Raw genomic sequence first — 26,406 nt, 5'->3', positions numbered from 1 at the left:
CTTTTCTTGTTTCTAGAAACCTGAAAAGCAACAAGACATTAAAGAAATGCAGGATGAAAATGAGTTGATAAAGAAACTAATAGTAAGTCGGTGAATGTCTGCAATTTGCTCTGCTTTCTTGTCTTAACTGATTTAAGTTATAGTCGTATTTAATTATGACCGTAATAAAATTGATTAACTTTATAGCGCACATTTCACAAGCTTATAATTACTTTCGCATTTAAATATAGAGTAAATTGATTTTTCACAGTCAGCTTAACTGAAACACTTAGGGGTGCAGAAAGCTGTTTGCAAGCTAGACAGAGGTGACACTGAAGTTAAAACACTGCGACACATTTTGAAGGATCTTTTTTGGCAGTCATAGTGTAGTTTCGCAGGATAATATCCCATTACATCGATAATTTTCCGGATCAATTTATCTATCAATTTAGACAAACTCCATAAACACAAAAAAATTAAGAAATTATTCCAAATATACAGCTGCTTTATTGAATCCATGGGAACAACACGGGACAGCATGACTTCATTTTCTTTCTAAACAAGACGATGCGCAAGTTATATCTAACTTTTCAAACAGCCACCGTCAAACATTTTGAAGATCTAACACAAAAACATGTCATCCATCTCGAAGAACTTTAATCACAGAATATATAGATATATAAATACACACATTCACTTTTTTCCCTACATGTTGATGCTGTTCGAAACCAGCACAGAAATGACATACAGGACAATGGTTGACGACGTACAGGACTCAATCCGTAAAATAACTGATTATTATTCAAAACATACAAACCAACAAACATAAAAACGTCCAAGGTACAAAAAACTGAAAAGCAGGACTTTAAAATCATAAATACAATCACAACAGTCTATTCATTTTTTAATGACCGCGTTCTTTTACAATAAAAAACACCGACACGCAATTGAAATGGATCATAAACCAAATGAAAACTTTCTACACTCTATAAGCTCCCTTTAAACACATGAAAGTTTCAAATTTGCGTAAGACCAATGCATCTTTTAACAATGAGAAACAATAAATCTTTTCACAAAAGGCAACATATAAATTGAATAATATGTAATCTAATCCATATACGTGGAAGGATGGTGTTGGATGTCAATGAAATGCAGGACAGGACATCAAACATGGATCCATGTGACATAATCTTTAAGTGATGAACAGAGAAGCAATCTGTTCTTTTCCGTGAGAAAAATCATACTTGAAAAGCGATTGTAAAAATTTCCTTTGTGCCATCCGGTATAAAAAATATAGATATTGTGAAGAAAAACACCTTTAGGAATCTCCAAAAATAGCTACACTTCAAACACTATGTGTTTTGGCTTGATTGGCTTACCACAAATGGACGTGGGCGGGCACAGGAAGTCCCCGTGGGCATCACAGCTGACGGTAACTTTAATAAAAGAGTGAATTCTTTGAAATCAAGCTCCTCTGAGGTGACATCATCTACAGAAACCTGTAATTCTATCATATGGATTGCGGAACTAGAGCGTAGCCGTGAAGAGAGGTGTGGCTAAATGGCAAAATCGTCCTGAGGGGCGGGGCTAAAGGCGGAGCTTCGGAGCATGTCCAGGCAATTGACGAGTATAAGAGTGCCAGTAAGGTGTTTCCATCGCTTGGTGATTGGGTTCTTCATACGATCCAAACCCATGTGCAGCTCGTGGATGACGTCTCGATAGCTGTCGCCAATCTGTGCGGCCCACGTTAACAGGAAGTCGTAGGCTGGTTTCCACATGGCCTGTGGTCAAAAAAATATTATTGTTATCCTAAGTCCTACAAGTGCTTAACTTTAAGGTCATCACTATTCTTGAATCTAATTGTATCCTACATACTACATAAATGCTTTTTTTACAGTATTGTCTTAAAATACAAAAGGGCTTTCATATCATTTAATGTCCAGGAGGGGATGTCATGAACATGTTTTGTCTCACCTCGCTGTCCACCACGCCGGTTTTATCTCTATGTGGTGCTTCATAAGCCTCCATTTGTTGCCTGGATACATGGGCGAGTTTTTCGGCGAGCTCTCTCCAGCGAGGGGCTACCTCCACTGCAGTGGTCAGCAATACAAAGTCCATAATGAGACGGGCAACCAAACCCTGACAGTCCATTTTCAACAGGGCCTGGAAGAGAAAAACATCCGTTTAATATCTGTGAAAACCACAAAACAACGCTGACATGTGACAAGCCACCTTGAGAATTGAATGCAGATTTCTTGAGAATTAAATGCATGCGTTTTTAAATTCGCTTCTGTAGTGTTGACTTATGATACGTGTTGTGCGGCGAGCGACGTTTGCTGCGATTCTGCCCTCTGGCCCGGCTTAAAATGTTCATAATTTCTCATAATGACATTCTAATGACCTAGTAAAGATCTTTATTTGCTTAATAAGACTTTGGATATTTATAAAGGGGTCTTTAAAACACACAAATAACCAGATTATGTTTTAAAGCAATTGTACTATGCACATAGTGCCTAGCGGAGTGAATTTAAGCGGGTTACAAACATGCACACAAATACAAAACATGCTAAGCTGATTCAAAACAGAGAGGCTTTTAGACATCCAATAAAACGACCACACTGCAGGGAGAGCGGACGATACACTATCTACTGTATAAATGGACTTTTTTGGTGTTTTTAAAGTCACCGGCATATGACGGAAACCTTCAAAGAGCCCGACCGGCTTTCTTTCCTGCCCACACACACAGACATGTTTGGAATGAGAAGGCACCCCATGGGACCTGACGGAATGGAGTGGTAATCCCCTTTCTCCTTCATGCTTGTTGTTGCAAAAAGGAAGGAATGAAAGGGAAGAAAATAAAAACCAGAAGCCGATAAGATATATACAATTACGAGAGAGGCCGCACACCTGACATCTCCCAGTTGGTTAAATAAAGCCAAGGGCTTCCTTTTTGTGCTTTATGGAGGCATGCGTGCATGTTGGATTCAAGATGGAAACTTTCAGAAAGAGTGTGTGACTTCAGAGACGAGGGACTTCGGAAACTACAGAGAGCAGACTCAAGTTTTATTATTCTGGAGCATTAAGAATGCTTTTGGGGACACATAAATATTGTTTACTGACTGGCGGTGGAATGACTTTAGAAGCTACTGTAAATCTAAATCTAACAAACTTGCGTTTTATTAACTGCGGCTTAGGAAAAGGAATGCCAATGAAGCTCTTAAAGGGACCAAAACAAAAAACACGAGCTCCATCAGAAACCTTTATTGAAACCTTTAAAGCATTTTAAGGCACAGTAGCACAAAATAACACAAGGTCCTAATAGGGTGCCATGCGGTATAACGGCAAAAGACAAAACACATTACAATGTATTACATTCAATCTGGACAAAGATCCAAAAACAAATGGAAATAAAACTTTTATAGTCATGTTAATGGGATTCACACATTTGTTATTATGATATCTTAAAACTACAGGGTACAAATGAGCTTCAAAATGAGTTTCCATCTATTTTGTTTCCCCAAGCGTCTCACATTTGTTCTGGATGTTTTAATTTGATTTCTGCTTGATTTACGCATTTTACGAAGGCAAATGCCTTCACTGCAATCAGGGCCAAGGAGAGAATCTCATCTGGGTTGTGGACGGAGCCGAAAGGGTCTGCCGATTCTTGACATTTGGGATGAGATGGCAAAATGTCACCATCATTAGGAGATGAAATGAGTACAGCCAGACCAGGCCAAACTTTTTCCCTGCCAAATGGCCTTTTTATTTATTATTCTTGAAAGACTCATCACACTAGTACATTCATAGGAAAAGACCAGACTCAAACAACGCCTCCAATCTTTAAAACGCGGCTGATGAGCCAAGGCATGTTCTGCTTTTTGTCTAATGGCGAGGATTCCACGAAGAACCAATTTACGTAAGCGTTCAGATACAATTGGACTATAAAGATGTAAAGCCAACATTCAAAGACTGGGAAACACCACAAACTTATTTTGATGGATTTTAAAGGGATGTTAATAACCGCACAACGTTAACCCATTGACCTCTATTGTACGGACAAAAAAACAATGCAAGTCAATTGGTGCTGGTACTGTTTGGTCACCAACATTCTTAAAAAAATGTCTTTTGTGTTCTGCAGAATTAAGAAATTCCTACAGGTTTGCAATGACAAGAAGGTGAGTAAATGACAGAACTTTCATTTTTGGTGAACTATCCTTTAAATATACCAGTAATCCCATTGAGCTTCGAAACCCAAGGTTTGCTTTCTCGACACGCCACTGTATTGAATTGTCCCTGACGAGAATTGAGAGTCAAACCAGGCAGGAACTTTTAGAATCTGAACAAAATAACAAAGGACTGTAGACACTATTAATTTAGAAAAGGGAAGACAGCCCAAAATTCATTCCCTTCATAAATCACATTCAAACGGCTCTTGCCTTAAAGTCCACAATGGCCTTTAAAACCAATGGGTTATTTATTGTGTGTATGTGTCTAGTCAGTCCAGGGTCAGTGTCTATTTCCAGAGATCTGGTCAGGTCTGAACTGACTCTTATTTATGTACGTACTTCCTGAGATTCTGTGTCTGTGTCTTTGCGGGTCGAGACCTGACAGAAGGACAATGAACTCCATACACAGTAGAGATTTAGAGATTTTACAGTTTTATTGGCGAGATGTTCCAAAACATCATATAAAATAATATTTTAACTTAAAAAATGTTTGGGTATGAAAACCTTGGAACAAATGCACATGCAATTCAATTCAGTTAAAATAAAATCATTTCATTTGTCTTTCTGACAAAAATCTGGTTTGAAAAAACGCTATGCTGAGGTGAATAACAACATCTCTCTAGTTGACGGTCAAAATATTTACCCAGATTCCAAAGTCATTGAAACGTAAAATCGCCTGCCTGGAATAATGATCTGAATGTCAGAATGACTTCTAAAACATCTGTTTAATGAGGATAGAGGATTCTTGCGTTTTTAAAAGAACAGGACCTCAGGCATGATCAGAATTCCTGCGCTTATCAATCAGGAAAGTCCCTCACTGAAGGAATGTTCCGGAATTAGACCGCCGAACATTCCAGAGGCCGGTGGGGGTCACCTGTTCGGAATGTGACTGTATTAATGAGGCTACACTGCTGAATCAGGTCTCATGAAAAGGACGGTGCAGAGCAAAGCAAAGAAATTCAACTCTTAACGCTATAATGTACAGTACAAACACAAAGAACATCTTGTAATCCAAGGCAGTTGGTGCCAGGAGTCACAATCACAGACTTCTCATAGGTTACATGATAACAATTCCAGTATATAAAAACATTAACAGTTTCTACCAAAATGTAAGTAACGGGACACACAGAAGTACCCTTCTGAACAAAATTCTTCATTATTCTGTTCCCCGGACCTGGAAGTAGGATGGAAACCGATTTTAACAAGAACCCATCCAATCACCAACAAAAAGAACAATAAAGGTGTCGAAATAGTGTCTGAATGTGTGTCTAATACGTTCTTTAAAATAGGACTGCTATTCGCTCTCCCCACGATATCGCTCTCTTTCTCTGGAGACGAGCTGACAGGAATGATGGACAGGTGGAATGCTTCAGAACTGTGGCAGCACTTATCTCAATTTCAACAGTTTAGCCATGTGTCGTCCTTTCTAGTCTGCATTCGTTAAAGTTTGTAAAGAAAGAAAGAAAGAAAGAAAAAAAGAAGTAGAGCTGGATGAAAACGAAAGATTTGCTTTGTTGTAAAACTGAATAAAAAGAACCCGTCAAGGATTTTCTATTTCTCCTGAGACAAGCATAATAAGCTGAATTTTATTCTTTAGATAACAGACGTTTTCTGCTTTTGGCCGGGCATATTAAAGTAACAGTGCACTCAAGTATGAAAATCCTGTTATCACTTATTGTCCTCAACCTGTGTGATTTAAACCCCATGTGACTTTCTTTATTCTGCCCAACACAAAAGGGTATTTATAGTAGAATGTCCAAGCTTCTCTATTCTTTACAAGTGCAGTTACCACGAATGTCAAGCACGATTTTTATTAAATAAAACTTTGCTTTGTACTTTGACGGCCCTTGGTCACCATCCCCTATCATTGTTGGATTGACAGCAGCTGACACATTCTTCTTAATAGCTAAAAAGCGAAATAGCCTTTTCTGTAGCTAAGTGGTAAGAGCATTGCGTTAACAACGCAAGGTTGTGGGTTCGATTCCAGGGGATTGCAATTACCTTTGTAAAATGTATAGGATAAAGCAATGTAAGTCGCTTTGGATAAAACCGTCTGCCAAATGGATAATTGTAAATGTAAATATTGAAAATATTTGAAGGTGAATAATGGCAAAAACATTATTTACGGGTAAACTATTACTTTAAATATACCATTTCAGTGATTTCTGACAATGATTTCTTATCTCTAACCTGAAGTTCCTTTCAATCTGACTCGCTCGATATTTTCACAAATTTGAATGTCATTTTTAATAATATTAGCCATACTGTACAGCCTCAACACTCCCTTTCTGCAGTTGGCGCTAAACGTACCAGACTCTGGTATGCCATCCGCCACCAAATACTACAAGAAGAAGATTGCGATTGTGTGCAGAGGCTGCACATTATGGCTAATATTATTAAAAATGACGTTGAGTTTATAAAAATATCAAACAATTCGCTTCACGAAACGTCAAGATGTCGCCAGGAGCCGCTTTTTGGAATTATGTGCTTTAGGAACGGTGAACCCCATAGACTATTAGATGAAGCAGAAAATGTCACCTACATCTCGGATGGCCTCAGGGTGAGTAAATAAACAGCAAATTTGAGTTTTTGGCTGAACTATCCCTCTAACGTCCAGGTCCACATGACCCTGTCCCAAAATCGTTTAAGGACTGTTGGGATAATATCTCACACATTAATTTACCGAACAGTCCATCATGACAGAAGCGGGTCATCACTTCAAAATGTATCCAGCCATACCTTGGGATCCTTCCATTAACTGGTTTACGCCATTATCAGATAGATTACACCTGTCAGGATTGACTGTTTGTATCACAAGACATCCGAATCATCATCCATGATCGAGAACCTTAAAATAAAGGTGATAAAGTTGCTGGAGATTTCATTTTTTTTAAATAATGGAAAACATCTATTGTCATAACTCACGGAGTTGTAGGCAATAAAATAACCCCAGGAAACCTCTTTCTCCTGTGTCGACAAGATATTAGTAGTGAGATCAAGCTGAGAAAAGAACTTCTCTGTGAAATCTAAATGATACTGACAGTAGCATCCAGACGGAGCATTTATACACTACTTCCACTCAATATAAAGGTTGTAAATACTGCAGAAAACAGTCACAGAAAAAGCGTCTTGTTTTACAAATGCCACCGGAGGGCAAGGAGAGGCGGAGGTCGGATTTCATATTGATTTCTAAAGAATGTAAAATGCTTCACGCCGCGTCTACAAACTGTTGGAATTATTTTACGGATCTATTAACCCCCACCTTTGGAGTTATAAATGATGCATTTTATACTCATCAATACAGTATATAGTTTTTGTCTACTGGTTGCCAAGTTGAATACACCAATAAACTGTAAGTGAGCGCCTTAAAAACCTTAAACGGACAGTTCACCCAAAAATTTTGTCACCATTAACCCACCCTTGATATTTTCAAACCTGCATGACTTTCTTTATTCTGCAGAGCACAAAAGAAGATATTTTGAAGAACGTTTGTGACCAAACAACATTGCCCCCTATTAACTTTAATTGTATGTCCACAAAACCACTGAGATATTTCTCAAAATATCTTTGTTTGTGTTACACAGAACAAGAATCATACACATGTATTAAATAACATGCGGCTAAATAAATGATGACAGAATGTTTATTTTTGGGTGAGCTGTCTCTTTAAACACTAAAGACTGGACCTGTTTAAAGGACAGGCACAGATGCAATAACCTGAAATTATGTCACTAACAAGTCCAAGTTAGACATCAAAAGAAGAAGAGTCTAAAGTTAGCACACGACGAACGCAAACACCGTACGAGTCTCTGACTTCAGTGACTTTGACATTTACATGCTCCCAAGCGCAAAGCAGGTGGCTCACTGTTAGCTGGAGATAACCGCTGTTCTGCCCACTTCAAATATTTAACCCAAGCTCAAATAAATCGGAATGGCTCAGTTTAGCCTGTTTGCTTTCCTAGCCCGGTCGCCCTGCTCGTGAGGCTTTATTTTAGGAGTGTTTAGATATGGCCGAGGCAGCTGCCAAGCTTTAAAGGCCTTTGGAAAGTTCTAGCAAACCATTTAGCATGCAAGCTTTTAAAACGTACAGATTGCTGACTAATGGCGGTGGGCTGCCACTTGTGTCTTAATAAAACTCCTTTTAATACGATAAGTCATACATTTATGGATTTAGGCTAAGCGGATTTGTATGCGTGCAGAACGGCAATAGTATGTACGGCTACTGAGAAAATTGTTAAGTCAAAATACAAAGGCGCACTCGGTTGAAGACCTAGAATTTGCCACTCTTAGCTCTACGGCTGGCCGTGTAAAAATATAAACCTCATTGTCTGAACAGCTTGAAATGTCACCAGCATTGAGCGTAATTACAGAACGCACGGAGACAAATAGCTAAATAATGGCGTGCGCGAGTCTCGAAAACGGCGGTTGTCCGTCAGGGACCACAGACTATAATTTCAAAATCGATTAACTCCCACGGAGACGAGGAGCTCTCTTCTGACGTCACGGATTGGGAATAATAGCCTCATCTTTGCCTGATAAATATGTTCGCTTTAAAAGCGTGACAGAGAAACAATGATGAAGCTAGCTTTTAGCCAACAGGAATGTACAGATACGCTCGCAAACAGATGCGAATTATTGCTGAGGTGCTGTGTCTTGTAAAAAACGCTTACCACCCACTTGAGTCCTGAATAATTTAACTTTTAACAAAAGCTCTGCTTGTTGTGGAGGTTAAGATAAAACCAAGATTCCCTGATATATTCCTTTAACTCTCAGGGACATGAAATATCTGAATCACAAAGTCAATATGGAAGAACCCAAATGCACTCGGATGTGTAGACAATTTCTCATCTTTATTGTTGATGCATGATAAGAAGCTAATGCTTAGTACCAGTATCTCTCCCTTCTCAGTCTCACAGAGTGATAACATATCTTTCTCTGTGCACTGTCTCCTCAAATAAGCAAACCTTCAGCATATCTGGTGCACAAACCTGTTTACTTATGAATGGGATATCGGTCAATGCTAGCGGAAAGAGAATTTGTAAGAAATTTTCTGGCTATGCCTGTCCAAGCAATCGTTTATTGTGCTGTGATGTTCTTACATCACAGGTTATTTTTCTCAGTGCTGTTTGCTGTGGTTGATTATTTTCCACTTCAGAGTTTATTTTGCTAGACAGTGGACACTGTGTAGATAAACCAGAGATGGAAGGTACGCTTGCAACTTTGGACATCCTGTCTTATGATAAAAAAATGATATCAAGCACAAATTTCCTTTCATTCAGAATGTGAGAGAGCCAGCCAGGGTTTCAGCAGCACTTGCAGGTTTCTACAGCTGTAGAAAAGACAGCTGAGAGCAGCTTACTGCAATCTCAACAGAATAAACTATAAGCATTGATAAGAGAAAAAGCCGAAAGGCCAGTCTGCATAAAAAGGTTTAAACAAGTGCTACACTGCCACACTTTCAACAGTTATGCATTTATGCCCACACCAGCAAATACATTTGGTCTGCAAACTAAGCAAATCCACACACAAAAATGCAAAGAACTTACCATCATTAGTTCCTTCTGAAATGACTTTTTCTCCTTAGTCTCAATGTTGAGGCAATCTTCCTTCAGTTTCTCCAAAACAGATGCCACCTTCTCCGGTTCGCTATCCAGTTCGGCTCTGCAGAAGTACGTGAGGGGAAGATTCACATAACCCAAAGCATCAGCAAACGCCCGCCAGTTCCCTAAATTTTCCATAAGTATCGTCCTCACAGAGGCGTAAATGTAAGTGAGGAACTTGCAGGGTTTTAGGATTTGTTCTATCAGCATTGTAGTCGTAAGGTCCGGCCCACAGAAGTATATGGGCTTGACCTTTCCCAGGACCAGCAAGTTTTTCACGTGCACAAGCCCGATCTTTCCTTGATAGTATCCAATGTACCACTCTTTGGTCCATAGATGTCCTTTGAGTTTGATTTTCTCCTCGCTTAACAGAGCGATGATATCCCCTTTCTTATATTCCAGCAAATACTGATTCTTGGTTTGCCTGATAACAGTTTTGATCAATTTGCCAAATTTCAAGTTAGTGATGCAGCGCTCTTGAAACTGTGGGTATTTGTTGGTGATGGCCAGAGGGGACAAAATTATTTTATCTACTTCCTTTTTCTTCAGGAAGCGCCTCTGGCCGCTGTTCCGCGTCCCGGTTTTAGGTGGTGGCTGTGGCGTCTGAACGCAAAACTGAGCGAGGATGCAATCCTGATCATCTTTTACCTGGACGCGTAACGTAAAGTCTGTGATCTCATCTGCCTTCCGAGACGTTATCATGTAGATGAGCCGACTCACCTTGCCTAGTTTTATTTGAAACCCACGGACGATCCGGGCCTGATCGTTTGCTTTGACCTCATAGTTTGACATGTTGGAGTACATGCCTATCTGCAAGTCCTGAGGTCTTCCAAGGGCAAACTGGTGCTTCCCCCACAGCTGTAGAGCAACAGGTGGGGCGGACTTTGCTTGTTTGCCAACCTCGCTGACCAGTAGGGTTTTGGGGGCACAGTCATGTCCAAAAATGGCCACCACGGTCTTAAAAGATGGATGAATGTGTTTGGGCCCATAGAGGCCTAATGTAACTTTCTTTACCATATGATCCCAAACAGTAGAATTGAAGGACGAACGCTGATTTTGGACTACGACTGCAACATACATGCATGGCTCCAGGTTGTCCAGCTGAACTTGAATTGTGTCACCGTAAATATACGCTTGAGGAACAGGAGAATACGGACCCTCCTTACAATCACTTCTGACACACATTATCTCCGCTGTTTGACTTTCTGTCCGAACTGCCACTGACACCTTCATCTCCAAGGTTATGAATGATTTTATTTCCATGTTGCTTAGTTTGATTTCAACCACTGGACTCACAGTGGAACATCTGTCATTATTAAGCTCTAAAGGAGGATCCAGCAGAGCCTTCATGGAGATTTGCTGCGTGTCGCCAGCTGCAACGTGACCTTCAGGAACATGAATACTGATATTTGTATCTGGAAGTTGGACTGCTCCACCACAGCTGTCTAGCTTGCAGACAATGTTAGTCTCTACTGGTTGCGTCTGACCCCAGCCTGGGTTCTGGCCCAAGGTGTCAAGGTCATGGCAAGACCGTGCCAGTTTTCGGTGGTTTAGCCATGCAGTCCTAAAGTCCTCCCTGTTCTGAAACTGCTCCGGCGAAGGAGCCTTGAGCCCTGTGAAAAACCCTGATGAAGGCAATGGAGGATTCGACTGAGCTTGTAAAATTGATAACTCTGATAAACTGTAAGACCTCTTGCTCCGGAAAAAGGGGTTGTCTTTGTATCTTTGCATTTGCAAAGCTTCAAAATCAGGGCTGGTTGACGTTCCGTCAAAGACACCATTGCTGTACCCTTTCGTGGTGCCATAGCTGCTGGTATTGAAGATGGGGGCCGAAGGTGCAAACGTGTCAAAGAAAAGCAAATCCACGCTGTTGCATTGGCTTGCCCTCTCGTTGCTGTTCTGATCGAGGACGTCATCCATGGATCCGTTGAGGAATGGGTTCGTTGAAGAGAGCATGGAGAATGGGTTGTTGTTGTCATAAGGCAGCAGGGGCTTGCTAGTCCATTCCCCCAGCAGATCCAACTCTTTTGCCCCCTCCTCGGAACAGTCCCCAAGATTGTCAATCATACCGCTGTCGCTGAGCGAAGAGTTCCTGTAGCCGACTGCCTGAACATATGTTGAAGGAATGTACCCCATTTCTCTGTTGTTGTGGGCGTACCACCAGTCCCCTCCAGATGTGTCCAGCACATAGAGATGATCTCCTTTGGAGAACTTTAGAGTGGTGAAACTGGATGGACAGTAATCCTTTATGGCGACTACTTCCCGTGCGGTGCCAAAAGAAGTCGAGGGGGCCAGACGCAAGGCACTGGGTGAAGGCACTGTAAGGAAGAAACGTAACGATATTTAAGATGTACTGATTTAAAATGTACTGAATCTTTGAAACTCATTTCACTCAAAAATGACATTTCTGTCATTTATTCATTCTCAAGTAACTTGAAGCTCGAAAAGACTTTCTGGCGAAGAGTTATTTATTTTTAATAATGCTATTAATCTGTTTTTCATACTTTAGCTTGCCAGCCCTCAGTTCCTATCGACTTAAGTTCTTGTTGTTTTTAAAACTTCTGCTACTCCTTTCAGAATAAAGAAGAATTGAGGTTCTGAACAACATGACAATAAATAAATTCAACAAATTGAAATAATCTCCCAAACCTACCTTTGACATCTATGAGACTCGCGTCTGTCACTCCCTCGTCGAGTTCGATTAGTGTCCCCTCCGATTTACATCGAGGAAGCCCATTGTTGTTATTAGTTACTCTGATCCTGTGGGCGGCCATCTTGTCGCTTACATCGGCAATGCTATTTCACATTCGCTCCAAACCTGACAATCAGACATTGGCAGTTTTCCATTTTGTCCTGCTGAGGAAACAAATAGAAGAGGCACAATCTTGATTAGCATTGTGTGGGGAGACAAAAGCTTGAGTATAAAGGATGAACGGCAATCAGATTGGGAACATTGAGACAAACTTCGTCAGAGAGATCACAGCTGGAGATTAGTGGGGTATAACTGAAGGGACAAACTGGGACAAGATGTGATTTGAAATGTATCGCATGAGATTAAAATTGAGACTTAATCTTGGCAGTGGCTCATGCACTGTTAGCCGTTTCATTTTGGGGACAAGCGTACAAGTGTTTAAAGAAGTTTACGTGTTTGGTGTTTAGAAGTTTCGAAGGCTGTTTGAAATTGAAATCTTTCGTAGCCTGGAGCTCATCAAGGCGTGTCATCAAGGACCGACAAGGTTTCAATAAGTATACCCCAACATCCAAGCAGTGACAATGGAGATGCTTATTGACCATATGCAATCTATTGACTTAACCTGAATCAGTACAGCTGAACTCAAAAAGCAGTGAAAGCAACATCAAGGTTGTGGGTTCGATTCCCAGGACATGCATATACGGATAAAACATCGGTAAAATGTTAATAAAGTCACTTCACATAAAAGTGCCAAATGCCTCAATAAACTGAATAACACAAAGAAACTTTGACTTTCCCATCACTTACTTGATAAAAACAGACGCTTGCCTTCAAAACTTATTAAAAATTTTATGGAATAATAGTGCCTAACATGCACATTTACTTTAAACCACATTACTTCAAACAAGGCAATAAAGATCCTTATGAAAAAGTAATTCACAGCATGAATAATATACCGTAAAAAAGCACTCCTACAGTGAATGCATGAAGCTAATATACAGGTAAAAAGTCATTATCACTGGCAGTGTGTTTGATCTTTCAGCTTCTAAAGAAAGACAAGGTTATCAAAGGACACCCTCAAACTAAAAGGCATATGGTACAGCAGGGGTCCCATCAATTAGAACTAAACTACATCACCTGCTGAGTGAAAATGAATAAATATCATTCCAAAACAGATTTTTTCCAGCGAGCGAGAAACTTTTAGCTCCTGGGAATTCATGCGGTGCTGTGTATAAAACAATCAATTTCTGCACTTTGTTGTGGATTAAACGCGCTTCATTTTTCCTGTTATGATATACGGTGAAGAGAGCTACAGTAGTGGCTTTGGGGAAAGAAGGAACAGACACAATTTCCATGCATGATTGACTCAACTTCTCTCGGAGACGATGAGCTCTATTAATCTGCTCTTGACGTGATAGGCATGCAAACAACACTGAGATGTCAAACAATCTATAATTAGTCTGACTTAATAATCAAGAGCACGCAATGAATATCAAGCAAGGCCAAAAGGTTTACATTAAATGGATCGGCTGGTAACAATGTATCATTGAAATCTTGCTGTTATAATCTCAATAGTACACATTTCACTTCGGTAGTTAAAATAATAAGTAGGTTTTTGTCCCTACGGTGGTTGAAAAAGAGTCTGAGGATGAAGGTTATGGAGCGACGAGCTTTCATCTCTGTCATCTGAAGGTTTAAAGGTGAACTGTGTAAGTAACAGAGACCACTATTGGCGTAGTTGGAAATTGCAACCTAAAGCTCCGCCACCATCCTCTCCCTTCTATTAGAGTAGCTACGGTTGCCGTCACAGGACAAAAGGGTTCAATAAATGATAGCGGCCACTATCGGTGGTGTTGATAATTGCAATCTACATCTCACAGGCGAACAACACACTGAAGTTACGGACACAGGACAGAGATGTCGTCGTCTGAGACAGCAGAGAGTAACCTTTGCAAATCAAGTGACGAGGTTTATTTACAAAGAAAAACAAATTAATTAAATTGACTTAATTCATTATTTACTCTAATCGTTATAGTGAAAATTATTGTTACTTGTATAACATTGTGTCAGTGATGTATTCGCTTATTTTGCATAGCATTTTTTGGCACGGTAACTTGGTTCGTAACATACAGCCTATTTAAACCGCTTGCTAATGCTAAAGTAAGGCATCACCCCAATTGATCAATTGTATCTTCTCAAATCTTCGTTGACACTGTATTACTGATAAACTATGCAACGTGGAAGTTTGGATTTTATCCTATCAATTATTAAATTACACATTTGTATGCACAGAAGCTAAGCAGTATTATAATATAATTTACACCCGATGTATGCAAATTATGATTGTAAAAATGATTTCTAACTTGATTTGCACACGGCCATGCAAAAAGGAATTATAGTACAATAACAAAGTGCTAAAAACAAGAAAAACTCACTTGATGCTCATGCTCATCTATTAGCTAAAGCTATCAAACAAACACTTCACTTATATAGCGGAAATTAGACAAACTTACCGGTCCAGCAGAAAGCTTGCAACTTCGTTGTCGCTTAGCAAACCCTTTTCCTGCTTCAGTGCCCTTCAATTGGGAAAAGCCATGCCGATGTTTATTCGGGTTTTCTGACGTTTTTTGTCTCGACTTCGCCTTGCTGCGTCGTATTTTCTCTTTTTTGAACGAACAGATTGACGCTCTAACGGCTCTTGTGCGGAGTATGTGTGGTCCGCCATTAGCGCAAATTTTGCTTCTTACTGCAACAAAGAACCGTTTATATTTCTACTAAAAAACACGACAAGTAAATGCTGTTATTGTTCTTCCTCTTCTTCTGCTAATCCTTCTATGTAGTCGCTTTGAAGCTGCCCCAAAAAACAGCCGAAGAAGAAGAACATATTCTCGCGCATCCTTCGTTTTACGAAACGCGCTCAGTTTGTCCGTGTAGTGCTACTATAGAAACATGGCTGTGCACATTAATAAATTACATGTAAGGGTGTGCCCGCGGTGTATATACATAAAATGGCTCATTGTAAGGTAATATAAACATTTCGTTTCATTTTGTAAGGTATTTCTTCACCACTCACAACATAGTTTTGTATTATATATTACATTTAGGTGAATAAATCCTTCAAAATTCTACACATTGTACCTTTAATGAACCCTTCAAAGGAGGTAAGCATCTTTAACATGTATTTTTTAAAATCCTTTCACTCAAAAGACTCAGAAGCATACGTGCCCATCTGAACCCCTTTCAACATCCATTTCTTTATATCTGCCTTTAATAAATGGCATGAAGTAGGTCAGCCATACCATTTGGCTTTTTATACGTTACCTTCAGTCCATCTGAAAGAAAATCCTCATGCTTTTATGTTATTCATAATTCAAGCTGTCGAAAACTGACGGTTAATGGCGAAAGCACATTCTCGGCCTAAAACTATGAAATCGTAAATATTATGGCCCTGGTTTCTCTCCGCTATATTCGATCAAGTAAAAACAAATTCTTCGACATCCAGGGCACCAAAAATAAGATCTCATTTTATGCTCCACGAGTCCGTGGCTTCCCAGCTTGATGTGTGACTCCAAAGTGGTGTCAATGGAGGTATTAGGAGACACAGGAGAAGAGATTGATGGATTAGAAACCTAGAGGACTGACAAGAGTGCAATCATCCTTTTGGATAACGGCACCTGGGGCTCTACTAACTGGAAAAGAGAGATCTGCTAACAGTTTTTTTCTCTCTACTCCCATCCGTCTCTGTGCTGAGAATCCTTCTATATCGCTTTCCAGCTTCTCTCTTTATAACCGGATAGCACAGAAGCGAGTGATACAGCAATTTAGAGATTAATGTGGCAACTGCAGGGACACGCGTGTGGGCGTCGCTATTTTTAAAGACGCGATAGGCAAAGTCACGCCGTTGGGAGAGGGTTGTGACATCACATACATAAAACACAATGGAGAATGTAAATGTATGTTCTGAACTAAATTATTTTGTGGCATCTCAGAAGAAATGAGTTTCAAAGTTGCTTCGGAGAAATAAAAAAACAGAAACAAATGAGACAACTGATAAAATGCATGAAGAATATAGAGGTGCTAAATAAATAGACAGCAGAGGTAAAATAATCTGGATTTAATGTTAGAGTTCATATTGAGGGCTTTAATAATATTGACTTTTGCAGACTATGCATATCTGAGCTCAGTTTGTCACGTTGTGCAAAAATACATATGCCAGACATCTATTTTATATGTGCATTTACATCTGCAAGACATATTTTTGTGATAGTTTGCTGACTTTGCTGTCAGATGTAATATAGACATCTAGAAGATGTCTGTAAGATGTTTATGATATGAAATGTATGTAAACCTGCACTTTCTAAGACGTTTATCTGATGTCTTTCTTTACACAGCAGATGTTTCCCAGGGCCCGTATTCTTAAAGTTTCTAGGAATCCACTTAGAAAGCTCTTAATTTAGCTTAAAAATTTCTACGTAGGAGTCTTAGCTTAAAACGATTCAGGACCAATCTGAGAGCAACTCTGAGAAAGGAAAAGACGAAAACGTTTATCTTAGTGAGGAGGTGGGGCTAACCCGTTGCTATGTATGACACAGTCTTTAAAAGACTGTGATTGGTTGTTTTGCCAAGAAGGAAAAGCGCTTTTAAGTATAGGGTCATTAGTTCGAAATTGCACATGTCTTTTTTCCTGTTTTTCACGCACACACAATATATGTATATATATATATTTATTATAATCTTAATTAATATTTTTGATTTACCATTTACGTATTTTAAAGAAAATGAACAGTGCCACAATAAGTTTCTGTAAATGCTATAATTGTTTGTGTGATCACTATAGATAGGAGGTTTGAGCTTTCCTGTAGCACAGTGGTTAGATTATGGGTTCAATCCATCATATCAGGGAATTGCACATGTGTAATGTATAATGTATAATACAATGCAATGTAAGTCGCTTTGGATAAAAGCGTCTGCCAAATGCATAAATGTCAATGTAAGGTTGTGACAGAAACATTTCATCTCTGCTGCATATCTGCATTTCTCCAGTTGCCAAATATGTTAATATGGTGATTTCTTCTATTTCTGGCGCTATGGCATTTCTGCGCTGTCTTGGAGATGTTAGCGTGTCTTTAATAGGATCGGTCACAAACGTGAACCCTGCACAATCTAACTTGTTGTATCTTATTAACTCACTGTCATTCAATTCATTGTAATTCTATTTTATAGCGCTTTTACAATTTGCATTGCATCAAAGCAACTATGCAAGAAAATCAAAACCAAAATAAACCCAAGTTGACCACAAACTAAAAAAAATCTGATAAACCTGAAAAGTAATATGGAAATTGTCATGTATGCATTTCTTCCCACGTTTCGTGTTTCGTCCATTTTCTCTGCTGGTTTTTTAAAAGTCCTCCTCGCTGCTCCTAAAATGTAGGACCTTAAGATCTCTATTATTTCTGTAATTTTAAGGGGAAACGAACACATTTCTTATAATTTTCTTATAATTTTGTAACTAGGAGCAACTTTTCAAGATTTCTCATGAATACGGGCCTTGATCTTCAGCGGACATCTCTTCCGAAACTCTAACAGACATTTGTGATTACTCAAATTTTTGAAAGAAATAATGGAGATGTTAACTAGATCTCGCATGTGAATTTTCTTTCTCATGGGAGCATCAATCCTCATTTTCATTCATAATAGTGATAAAGAACGGTCCGGATAATCTGACATTTGTGTTCCACTGCAGAAACAAAGTCATAGGAGTTTTCAATTTTTGCTTGAACTACCGCTCCCCACAATTCCTCTGTATTAGAATCATGCCGCAAGCTATTTTTCCCCTTTCTACTGAACAAAGACCTTCATACGGTGATGGGAACGGAATCAGCACTTATGGGCACACATGACAAATGATCTGTCACCGCAAAAAAGCACTGAATCAGAATTTAAAGGTAGCCTCTCGAACCTTAGAACCTTCCACTGAGACATTCGAAACCATCTACAATGTGAAACGCTTGTAATATATGACTTTCAGTTGTCCCACAAGACAAAAGAAGTCCCTTCTTGGATGCGGCGTGGAAGATGAGTGGAACTACTTTATGCTGCAGGCCTGGGAATTAAGATTCTCTAAAATACAATCTTAGAAATCTCAAGACTCGGTTCCAGTGCGAGCGCTTTTCCTAATTATCTTCTCTCAGACGACTTCAAACAGATAAAAATGCTGTTTGACACAATTAATTCGCAAGAGTCGCTATACGTTCAAAGCCTGTGATAAAATACCTGTCGTTTGACCATTTCTATTATAATTACACTTCCAAAATGTTAATGCGGTATTTAAATCATGGCCTAAGTTTCATCTATAATATGGAGGACCTTTATATGCTATCACAGGCTAATTGTGCGAACAAGCCGAGCGGGATTTGCGAAGGTTTCCCATTGCTCAGTAAATACGAACCCCTTCGTGTATCCCCCTCCGGCAAAGGCCAAAGTAATTTCTTCCTTCACTGCCCTCGCCGGTTCCTGCAACAGTATGGGATCTAAAACAAAGGTTTACTGAGGTGCCCGTGCCCGGATGAAGGTAAAATTACAAAGTGGCCATATGGGCCTTATTTCAGAGGAGTCTGTTAAATTAAAGGTTTCATTTATAGATAGTCTCTTATCTAGTAGAAATTGGTCATTCAACTTGATAAGGTTCAGCTGAGTCTCACACATCTACATTATTCTCATCAATGAGATTAACTGGGGGAATAGAGACTTTAGTTTAAAGGTATACAGAGTTGCAATAAAGTATACAAAACTATGTGTTCAGAAGTATATAAAGACCTTACATAATGAAGCGTTATGTTTTAATTATCCTAGAATGAGCTATTTCTATCTAAATACACCCCGGGTATCCTTACATAGAATTCACCATGTTGTTTCTGTTCTACAGGGTGCGTTTCGTAAATACGTTGTCTCATTTGACAAACATGCAAAAACTTGACAACATCTTAGTTCTGTGTCAGCCACGGCAGTGCTTCGAAAGGTAGGGTTGGAGTAAGCCATTGGTTGCAATTTGCAGCCTCACCGCTAGATGTCGCTAAATACACTGGACCTTTAAGTCTCGTGTGTCTCAGATATTTCTCCAGAGAAAAAGATACAAAAATCTCACAAATGTCTTCCGAGTTTTCAAAGAGATCTTAAAAATGTAACAAACTGAGCTCATTCTGCAAAAGTGTATCGAAAATCTCAATATGAGCTCAAATGTATCTACTGAAATGTACCCAAATCCAGATATTTTACCAACCTACATTCATTTTACACCTCCGTACATCTCATGTATTTCAACTAGTGTCTCATTTGATTCTATTTTAATTTCAGGAACTGAGGACTCCATCATATCTCCTGAGCTACTTAAGGGCAACCTATGAGAAATAAAAAGTTCCTTTAGCAAAAGAAACACTGGATTCAAATGATATCTTTTTTTCCCAGCAAGCAAACCGACAACCTTGTTTATGCCCAGATTTAGTAGTTTATCCAAGATTTATGATTTCCCTTCATTCCGACTTAATAACTAACAACTATATCATCTGAGGTTTCGCATTGTATCGTTTAACATCCAAAAGCATTTGAATACCACAAGGCCGCTGCTAGTTCAAACACTGATTGTTCCATAAAGTTTACTTTAAAGAAAAACAAGTGGTAAACAAACACATCGTATTGTTATTTAAATTACACACAGAAAGCAGTTTACATAAATGAATGCACAATGACAAGGAGCGCCGAGCCAGTGAATTGTTCTTAAAACCCTAATGTTCCTCTCCAAAGGCAAAAGAAAGTGATGCCAAATTACATTCCTTTCAGGAGCTCTGGATTAGCGAGGGTTTAAACTGAGCCCTCAATAAATGAACCGTGTCGTTTCGCGTCGGGTCGGGTCTACTCTCGAGAAACGCTCTACATAACAATAAGAACTGCTCACCCCTGTCCCACTACAGAAACACCACCCAACACTTTAAAAGACGTTTAAACCGAAGGTGTTCCAAAACCCTGCAAGATTTACTTCAGTATAGGCACGTCTACCAAACAACATGGGCTCCAGGGGAGTTTAAGGGGGATTACAAGCACTGGTTTTTGTGCTGAGTCCCCATTAATTATGAAATACAACTCTGTTGTGCTTTTGGAAACTGATGACGATTGTGGCTTTCTTCTCTTTTTTTTCTTGGGTGGCTCCGTTCCTCCGGGAGAAAAATGCATTAAAAGTCTGCTTCAACTCAAGCCGCAAGACCTACAAAGTGCAACGATGCTGAGTTCATACTTTAGTCCACACAGATTTGTGAGATTTTGCCAAGTGTTATAAATCTATGTTACAATCTACATTAAAACATCGGGGCGTGTATGGTTTTCGCAGGCTTACTTTGGAAGAGTGCTCATGTAGCTCGGTCAGCGTTAGCACTGAATGGTAATTGGCTTGATCTCAAGAGAACTAGCATAGTAATAAAAAGTAGAAGAAATAGACGTTTTATGTTAATGTCCTACTGACATTAGCGTATTGTCGGTCTCAGTGCTGCCACAGTTGGCGCTAAAGGCCTTTACCAAAAAAGCTCAACCCAAAATAAACATTTTGTCAGCTTATCTTCACACAACATGAATGTTTCTTCTGTGTGACACAAAAGAAGATATTTTGAGAAAGGTCTCTGTGGTTTTGTCTCTATGAATTGGAAATCAATGTTATCCAGTGTCTGTGTATGTTAGAATCATTGTTTAGTTACCAACTTTCTTCAAAGTGTCTTTTGTGTTCGCCAGAAGAAAGAAAGTCATAAAGATTTGGAATGACATGAGGGTTAGGAAATGATGAAAAGTGTCATTTTTGAGCGAACTATCCCTTAAAAGTTAGCATAATTTCTACACATAGAGAACAAACCCTTCAATTCCTCGTATGGGTGACCAGCTACAAGATAGAAGTTACAATGTATCTTTTCTAAGTTCTATCCAGTGTGTATAAGTGGGTGTGTGAGTTTTGTCTTGTTGGAAGGAGAAACCCTGCAGAGACTAAACAGCGCGAAACCATGAAGTCAAACCTCATTATTTCAGCGCACACACGTACACACATAGTTTCTCTGGAGAGTTGTATTGACAGGAAGCAGAAATCGCATCCCATTTATCATTTTACATGTGCATGCCGCAACTGAATCATACTTTACATTACACACTAAATGTGGCCTGAAATTGAATAAAAACCAGACGTGAGGGATGCTTGCGTGTTTGCTTGTGTGTGTTTGTTTGGCTACCGGGACGTTGTTGTGTCCAAGTCACGTGTCTACAATTACATATGCCTCCTGCCTCCCATCATGGCATAAAAGTATTTATTATATTAACACTTTTTTGAGTGCGAATCATCGTATATAATGAATAGTTTAAGATTAACGCGCCACTATAACCAAGGAAATACAAGAGCAAATAACTTCGAATTACAATTACATAACCGTGAAGATACGTTTCATTGCACTTAACTGTGCAACGAAAATTTGGTATTGAATGACATATCCTATAACTAAAATCTTTATCGATGATTGTTAAACTTGACTGGAAAAAGTTATCTAGAGAAATAAGTTCCATATTAATTTGATATCTAAACATTTTTAAATAAGGTGTTTGTGAGATGACACTAAGAATCTACGTAGAAAGGAATTCGATTTACTAAACAAACATTGTAACAAACACAAAATAATGCTAGTTTTAACACATTTTGGCTCGCAAACAAATATGACACAAGCTTCATCCTCTACACAAGTTTGCGTTCAACATTAAAGTTGGTTTGTGTACGACTATCTTTAGAAACACTTTACAGAATTAAATGACGCTTAAACACTCCTCCACTCTTGGTCTGACTAATACCTTCATTAAATGCAAGCTTCATTAACTAAATTAACTCGCTTGTGAGGATTTTCTCCAAAGAAAATGGAAAGCACCCTTCCTGCTTGAATCAAGCAGTTTCATAATGCCACGAAACCCTGACGCATCAAGAAAAAAGAAAGAAAGAAAAACCAGTAGGTATTCGGGAAGGGTTAGACATTCTCCTGGACGACCACTCACTGTTTACATAAACAGGAAACGGCCACACTATGACAGGAAGTGCTCTGGAGAGACTGCGAGAAAACACAAAACAAAAAGACAGAGTCTGGCAGAGAGCAAGAAAAAGGGGAACAGAGGAAACTAAATGCAAGAAAGGCAGGAAATGTTTGGCTGATGAGTAGCTACCATCCCTCCCCTCCCGCTGTAGTGTGTCTGAAGCTCCCTGCAGTCGAAAGTCGACTGCCACAGACTGGAATTTAATATCATTCCTCAGCTGATACTACATAAACAGCATAGGAATCGCGCTTATAACCCAGAGCTTCCTTTAGGGCAAATACAGGAAGCAGAAACAGCGAAGAATGCAAGCAAAGTACAAAAAGCTGAATCAAAAATAAAGGTGACATTTTGAGGAAGACGTTACTATTTTGTGTGATTGTTATGTACATGATTTTGTTTATTTAAATCAGCATAACAAAGACTACCAAACATTTTTTCATTTTAAATAATTTTATTTCCAATTAAGCAAGTACAATGAGATTTAATGACTATAAAAATGACAAAATAGTCTAATGGTTTGTGATGGTTTAAAGTTGCAATCTGTGTCTTTGCCTATCTATCGACATTAAGACTTAAAATTGCATGTTACTTCAAGAGATTTCCCACACAACCACACCTAAGAGCTAACATTGTAAATCATGAATATCTACAAATCCAGATAAAGTAAGGAGAAGGTTTTAAACGTGGAATATAGGGTTGTTCAACGATTATTCGCATCCAGAATAAAAGTTTGTGCTCAGATAATAACAGGCATTTCTTTTATATTTATAAACACATACATGTACACATACATGTATGTATTTAGAAAATATCTGCATGTATATATTAATATTTAATTTGAATTATATATAAACATATATTCACTTCTATGTTTTATATTTTTCTTAAATATTTGTGTGTGTTTGTATTATGTAAACAAACTTTTATTTTGGATGCGAATAATCACAATAAATTGTTGAACAGCCCCAGTTTGTACTTTTACGAAAAAAAGTACAGATTGTAGCTTAAATAGAGCTGCGCAATTAATCGTATTTGATCTAAATTTTGGTTTTAACAAATACGAAAACTAAATAATCAAGGAAAAACATTTAATTCTGTTTTGAAGCATGCTCATTCTTATAATATCAATATATTTAATATGGACGCGCAATTTAAATCAATTTTTACTTTTTATTTGATTTGTATTTAAAAAAAATGTAATGTTGTTTCCCAAGTCAAAGAGTCATCGTGTTGAATGATCGTGATCTCAATATTGTTCAAAATAATCCTGATTATTATTTGTCATAATCGAGCACGCCCTCTATTAAAATTATTTAACAACATTTATCCTCACATTATATTTTTGCATGAAATACGACCCTGACATGTTCTCAATAGACATTTAAACACACTCTCCTACTAAGCAAGTGAAGAAACACTGGTAGTTTATATATAAACACATCTGCGACTGATGACTCATGGACCAGAGGGTTTGAAAACCGCTTTAAATTTGAGCCCCAGACTGTTGATTATCTCATGTTTGCATCCCGAAAACAAACCTTCCAGGCCTGGTCACGATCCCGGCTAAAGACACCCACTGATACCATCAACAATACACTCCCTCCATCTCCACACAGGAAAAGCAATGAGGAATATATAATTCTAGGTTATTCCGAGTAATTCTTACCCTTAGCTACACTGAAACCATTGGCTTTATAAACATAGTATCACAACACTGACCGTTTATAATACTCGCATTATACTGCCTTCCAATCGCATGACCGCGTGTGTTTATTTTCTTCAGAACAGCGGCCAATGGAAACGCTGGAGGAATTTGGTGACGTTTGCAATGAACGGGAGTCAGAAAGTGCAAAGTGTTTCAGGCCGGCTTGCCTTAGGATCTACTCAGCAAAAAGCCTCAATTTACTCAGAGCGTAATCTGTCCTGATGGCCGGAGCTCTGAAACGTTAAATCCTCATAAAACGATCTGGCGTTTTATGCCCTGTCTTTTTTACGATCCTCTGCCATCTGACTCGAGGGGGATTTTAATGTGCTGTTCTAAGCTCAACTAGCATGACTTCATGTATAGGTAGCAAGACTATTAATTGAAAAATGAACTCTCCACGGATGAGTGATCTAATGGGTGTGCATTATGACAGAAAGTATTGTCAATTCATTCATGAGACAGAAATCACACATACGGTCAATCACTTACAATGGACGTCTATGGGGCAAGACACTTCAAAGGGTTTATAAGGAATTGAAATTAAAATTATTTCATCGTTTACTCACCCTCACGTCATTGCAAACCTGTATTCCTGTGCAGAACACAAAAAAGATATTTTGAAGAACGTTGATTAACAAATAACATCGGACCCCATTGACTTCCATTGTATGGACACAACACCACAGATACATTTCTCAAAATATCTTCTTTTGTGTTCCAAGAGTCACATGCAGGTCCTGAATGACATGTGAGTGAATAAATTATGACAGAATTTCTATTTTTGGTTGAACTATCCCTTTAAGCATTTAAATGGCCTGTTGGACATCTTTGTCCCATAGACCTTCAATGTGAGGGCACTACTGTCAAGAGCTTTATTCTTCTCTCATCGAAAAGTTCTGAAAGGCATAAAATTTAGCCTCGTCAGTGATTTTTGCTTTTAATTGACACTTTTATATTCAACAGTAACTTTTAATTAGGATCATATACAAAATACAAAAAACAAAGCACGCACACACAGACACACACTCAAGTAGCAGGAGCCATTTGTTCAGAGAGGCATGCATAATTAATATCCCACGTAAGTTGAAAATAAATTGTTAATATAAGCGGGGGAAGCTGAGGTCTTGTTGGATGAGATGTGCCACAGGTCAGTTCGGTTCCATTCAGACTCAGAAAGGAATGTGGGAAGGGGAGGGTGGAGGACGTGGGGAATAGCTGGAGGGGGGTATAGAATGTCCCCGCCAATGGGAATGATCACCAGGGTGGCCATGACTATCAAACATTGATAACCGTGGCAACAAATAACCACATGACAAGAGCTTTCCTTATGGACATTTACCACGGTAACCATAGTTCTCACCAATTTGTCTCAAACCAATTTTGCACGAATGAAGTCGGGTAACTTCATATAAGCCGATGTTATTCAATTATAATGACAGCAAGACTCTAACATCCTGTTTTCCTGAATTCATTTATAATGTAGTGACTATGTATACACTATGTTAACAGGTTAAAAGATGTCCATGTATACTTGCTTCAATTCGTCTTGTAGTTTATTGACCTTTTTTTGGCGAAAAGAAACATTAATAAGAAACAAACTGATGTGGTATGATATAGTAAGTGGCTTAAAGAAAGAACAGATTGATAAAAAGGCAAATGACAGAATGACTAAATGAGAGGGAACATGAGAAGATGGGAGAGAGACAAATACGCGCTTTAATAGCATTAAAGCTGTCATTGCTCATGACAAATACACTATAACCCTCAACAGTACGTTTATGCATATTATTTAAAAACACAATTGAAAAAGACGAATGTGTTTGAGCGCAACTTCACTTCAATCTTATGAAACGATATAACAAGCAGCACATGTAACGCACTAAACGCGTGTACACATTGATACAGTGACAAACATTTCGAAGTTATATAAAATAATCCTTATTTTAAACGCCATGAAGAGAATGAAAAGAAACTAAAGCATCTCACCCCTGTGTGTGTAAAAGCGATGCACGACCGTGAATGTTTATCCAGAGCAGCGAACGGTTACAGTGTGAGTTGGTGACTTCACTTTGTGCTCCTTTGTGGCTCTTTGGCAGACTCGTC

The 26,406-nt window shown here is 38.8% G+C and overlaps 1 protein-coding gene across 3 annotated transcripts; it reads right to left on the bottom strand.

Annotated features, from left to right (window-relative positions):
- Positions 1–470: 470 nt before the first annotated feature.
- On the bottom strand, positions 471–26,406 carry sh3bp4a (SH3-domain binding protein 4a). 3 transcript variants are annotated; one of them, XM_056759154.1, is made up of 6 exons: positions 26,290–26,349; positions 24,870–24,895; positions 12,459–12,661; positions 9,752–12,123; positions 1,954–2,142; positions 471–1,760 (listed from the first exon to the last, which is right to left on the bottom strand). In XM_056759154.1, exons 3-6 carry the CDS (start codon positions 12,577–12,579, stop codon positions 1,536–1,538), a joined length of 2,907 nt encoding a protein of 968 aa, XP_056615132.1. In that variant the 5' UTR covers positions 12,580–12,661; positions 24,870–24,895; positions 26,290–26,349; the 3' UTR covers positions 471–1,535. The 3 variants fall into 3 exon arrangements, with proteins under 3 accessions (XP_056615132.1, XP_056615134.1, XP_056615133.1); XM_056759156.1 differs by lacking the exon at positions 24,870–24,895 and having other exon boundaries at positions 26,290–26,406; XM_056759155.1 differs by lacking the exon at positions 24,870–24,895 and having other exon boundaries at positions 12,459–12,658; positions 26,290–26,397.

The sequence above is a fragment of the Triplophysa dalaica genome, chromosome 10 (genome assembly GCF_015846415.1).
Source record: "Triplophysa dalaica isolate WHDGS20190420 chromosome 10, ASM1584641v1, whole genome shotgun sequence".
Taxonomy (NCBI): domain Eukaryota; kingdom Metazoa; phylum Chordata; class Actinopteri; order Cypriniformes; family Nemacheilidae; genus Triplophysa; species Triplophysa dalaica.
The sequence above is the reverse complement of the archived record's forward strand: the minus strand, read 5'-3'. Positions and strand labels throughout refer to the sequence as shown.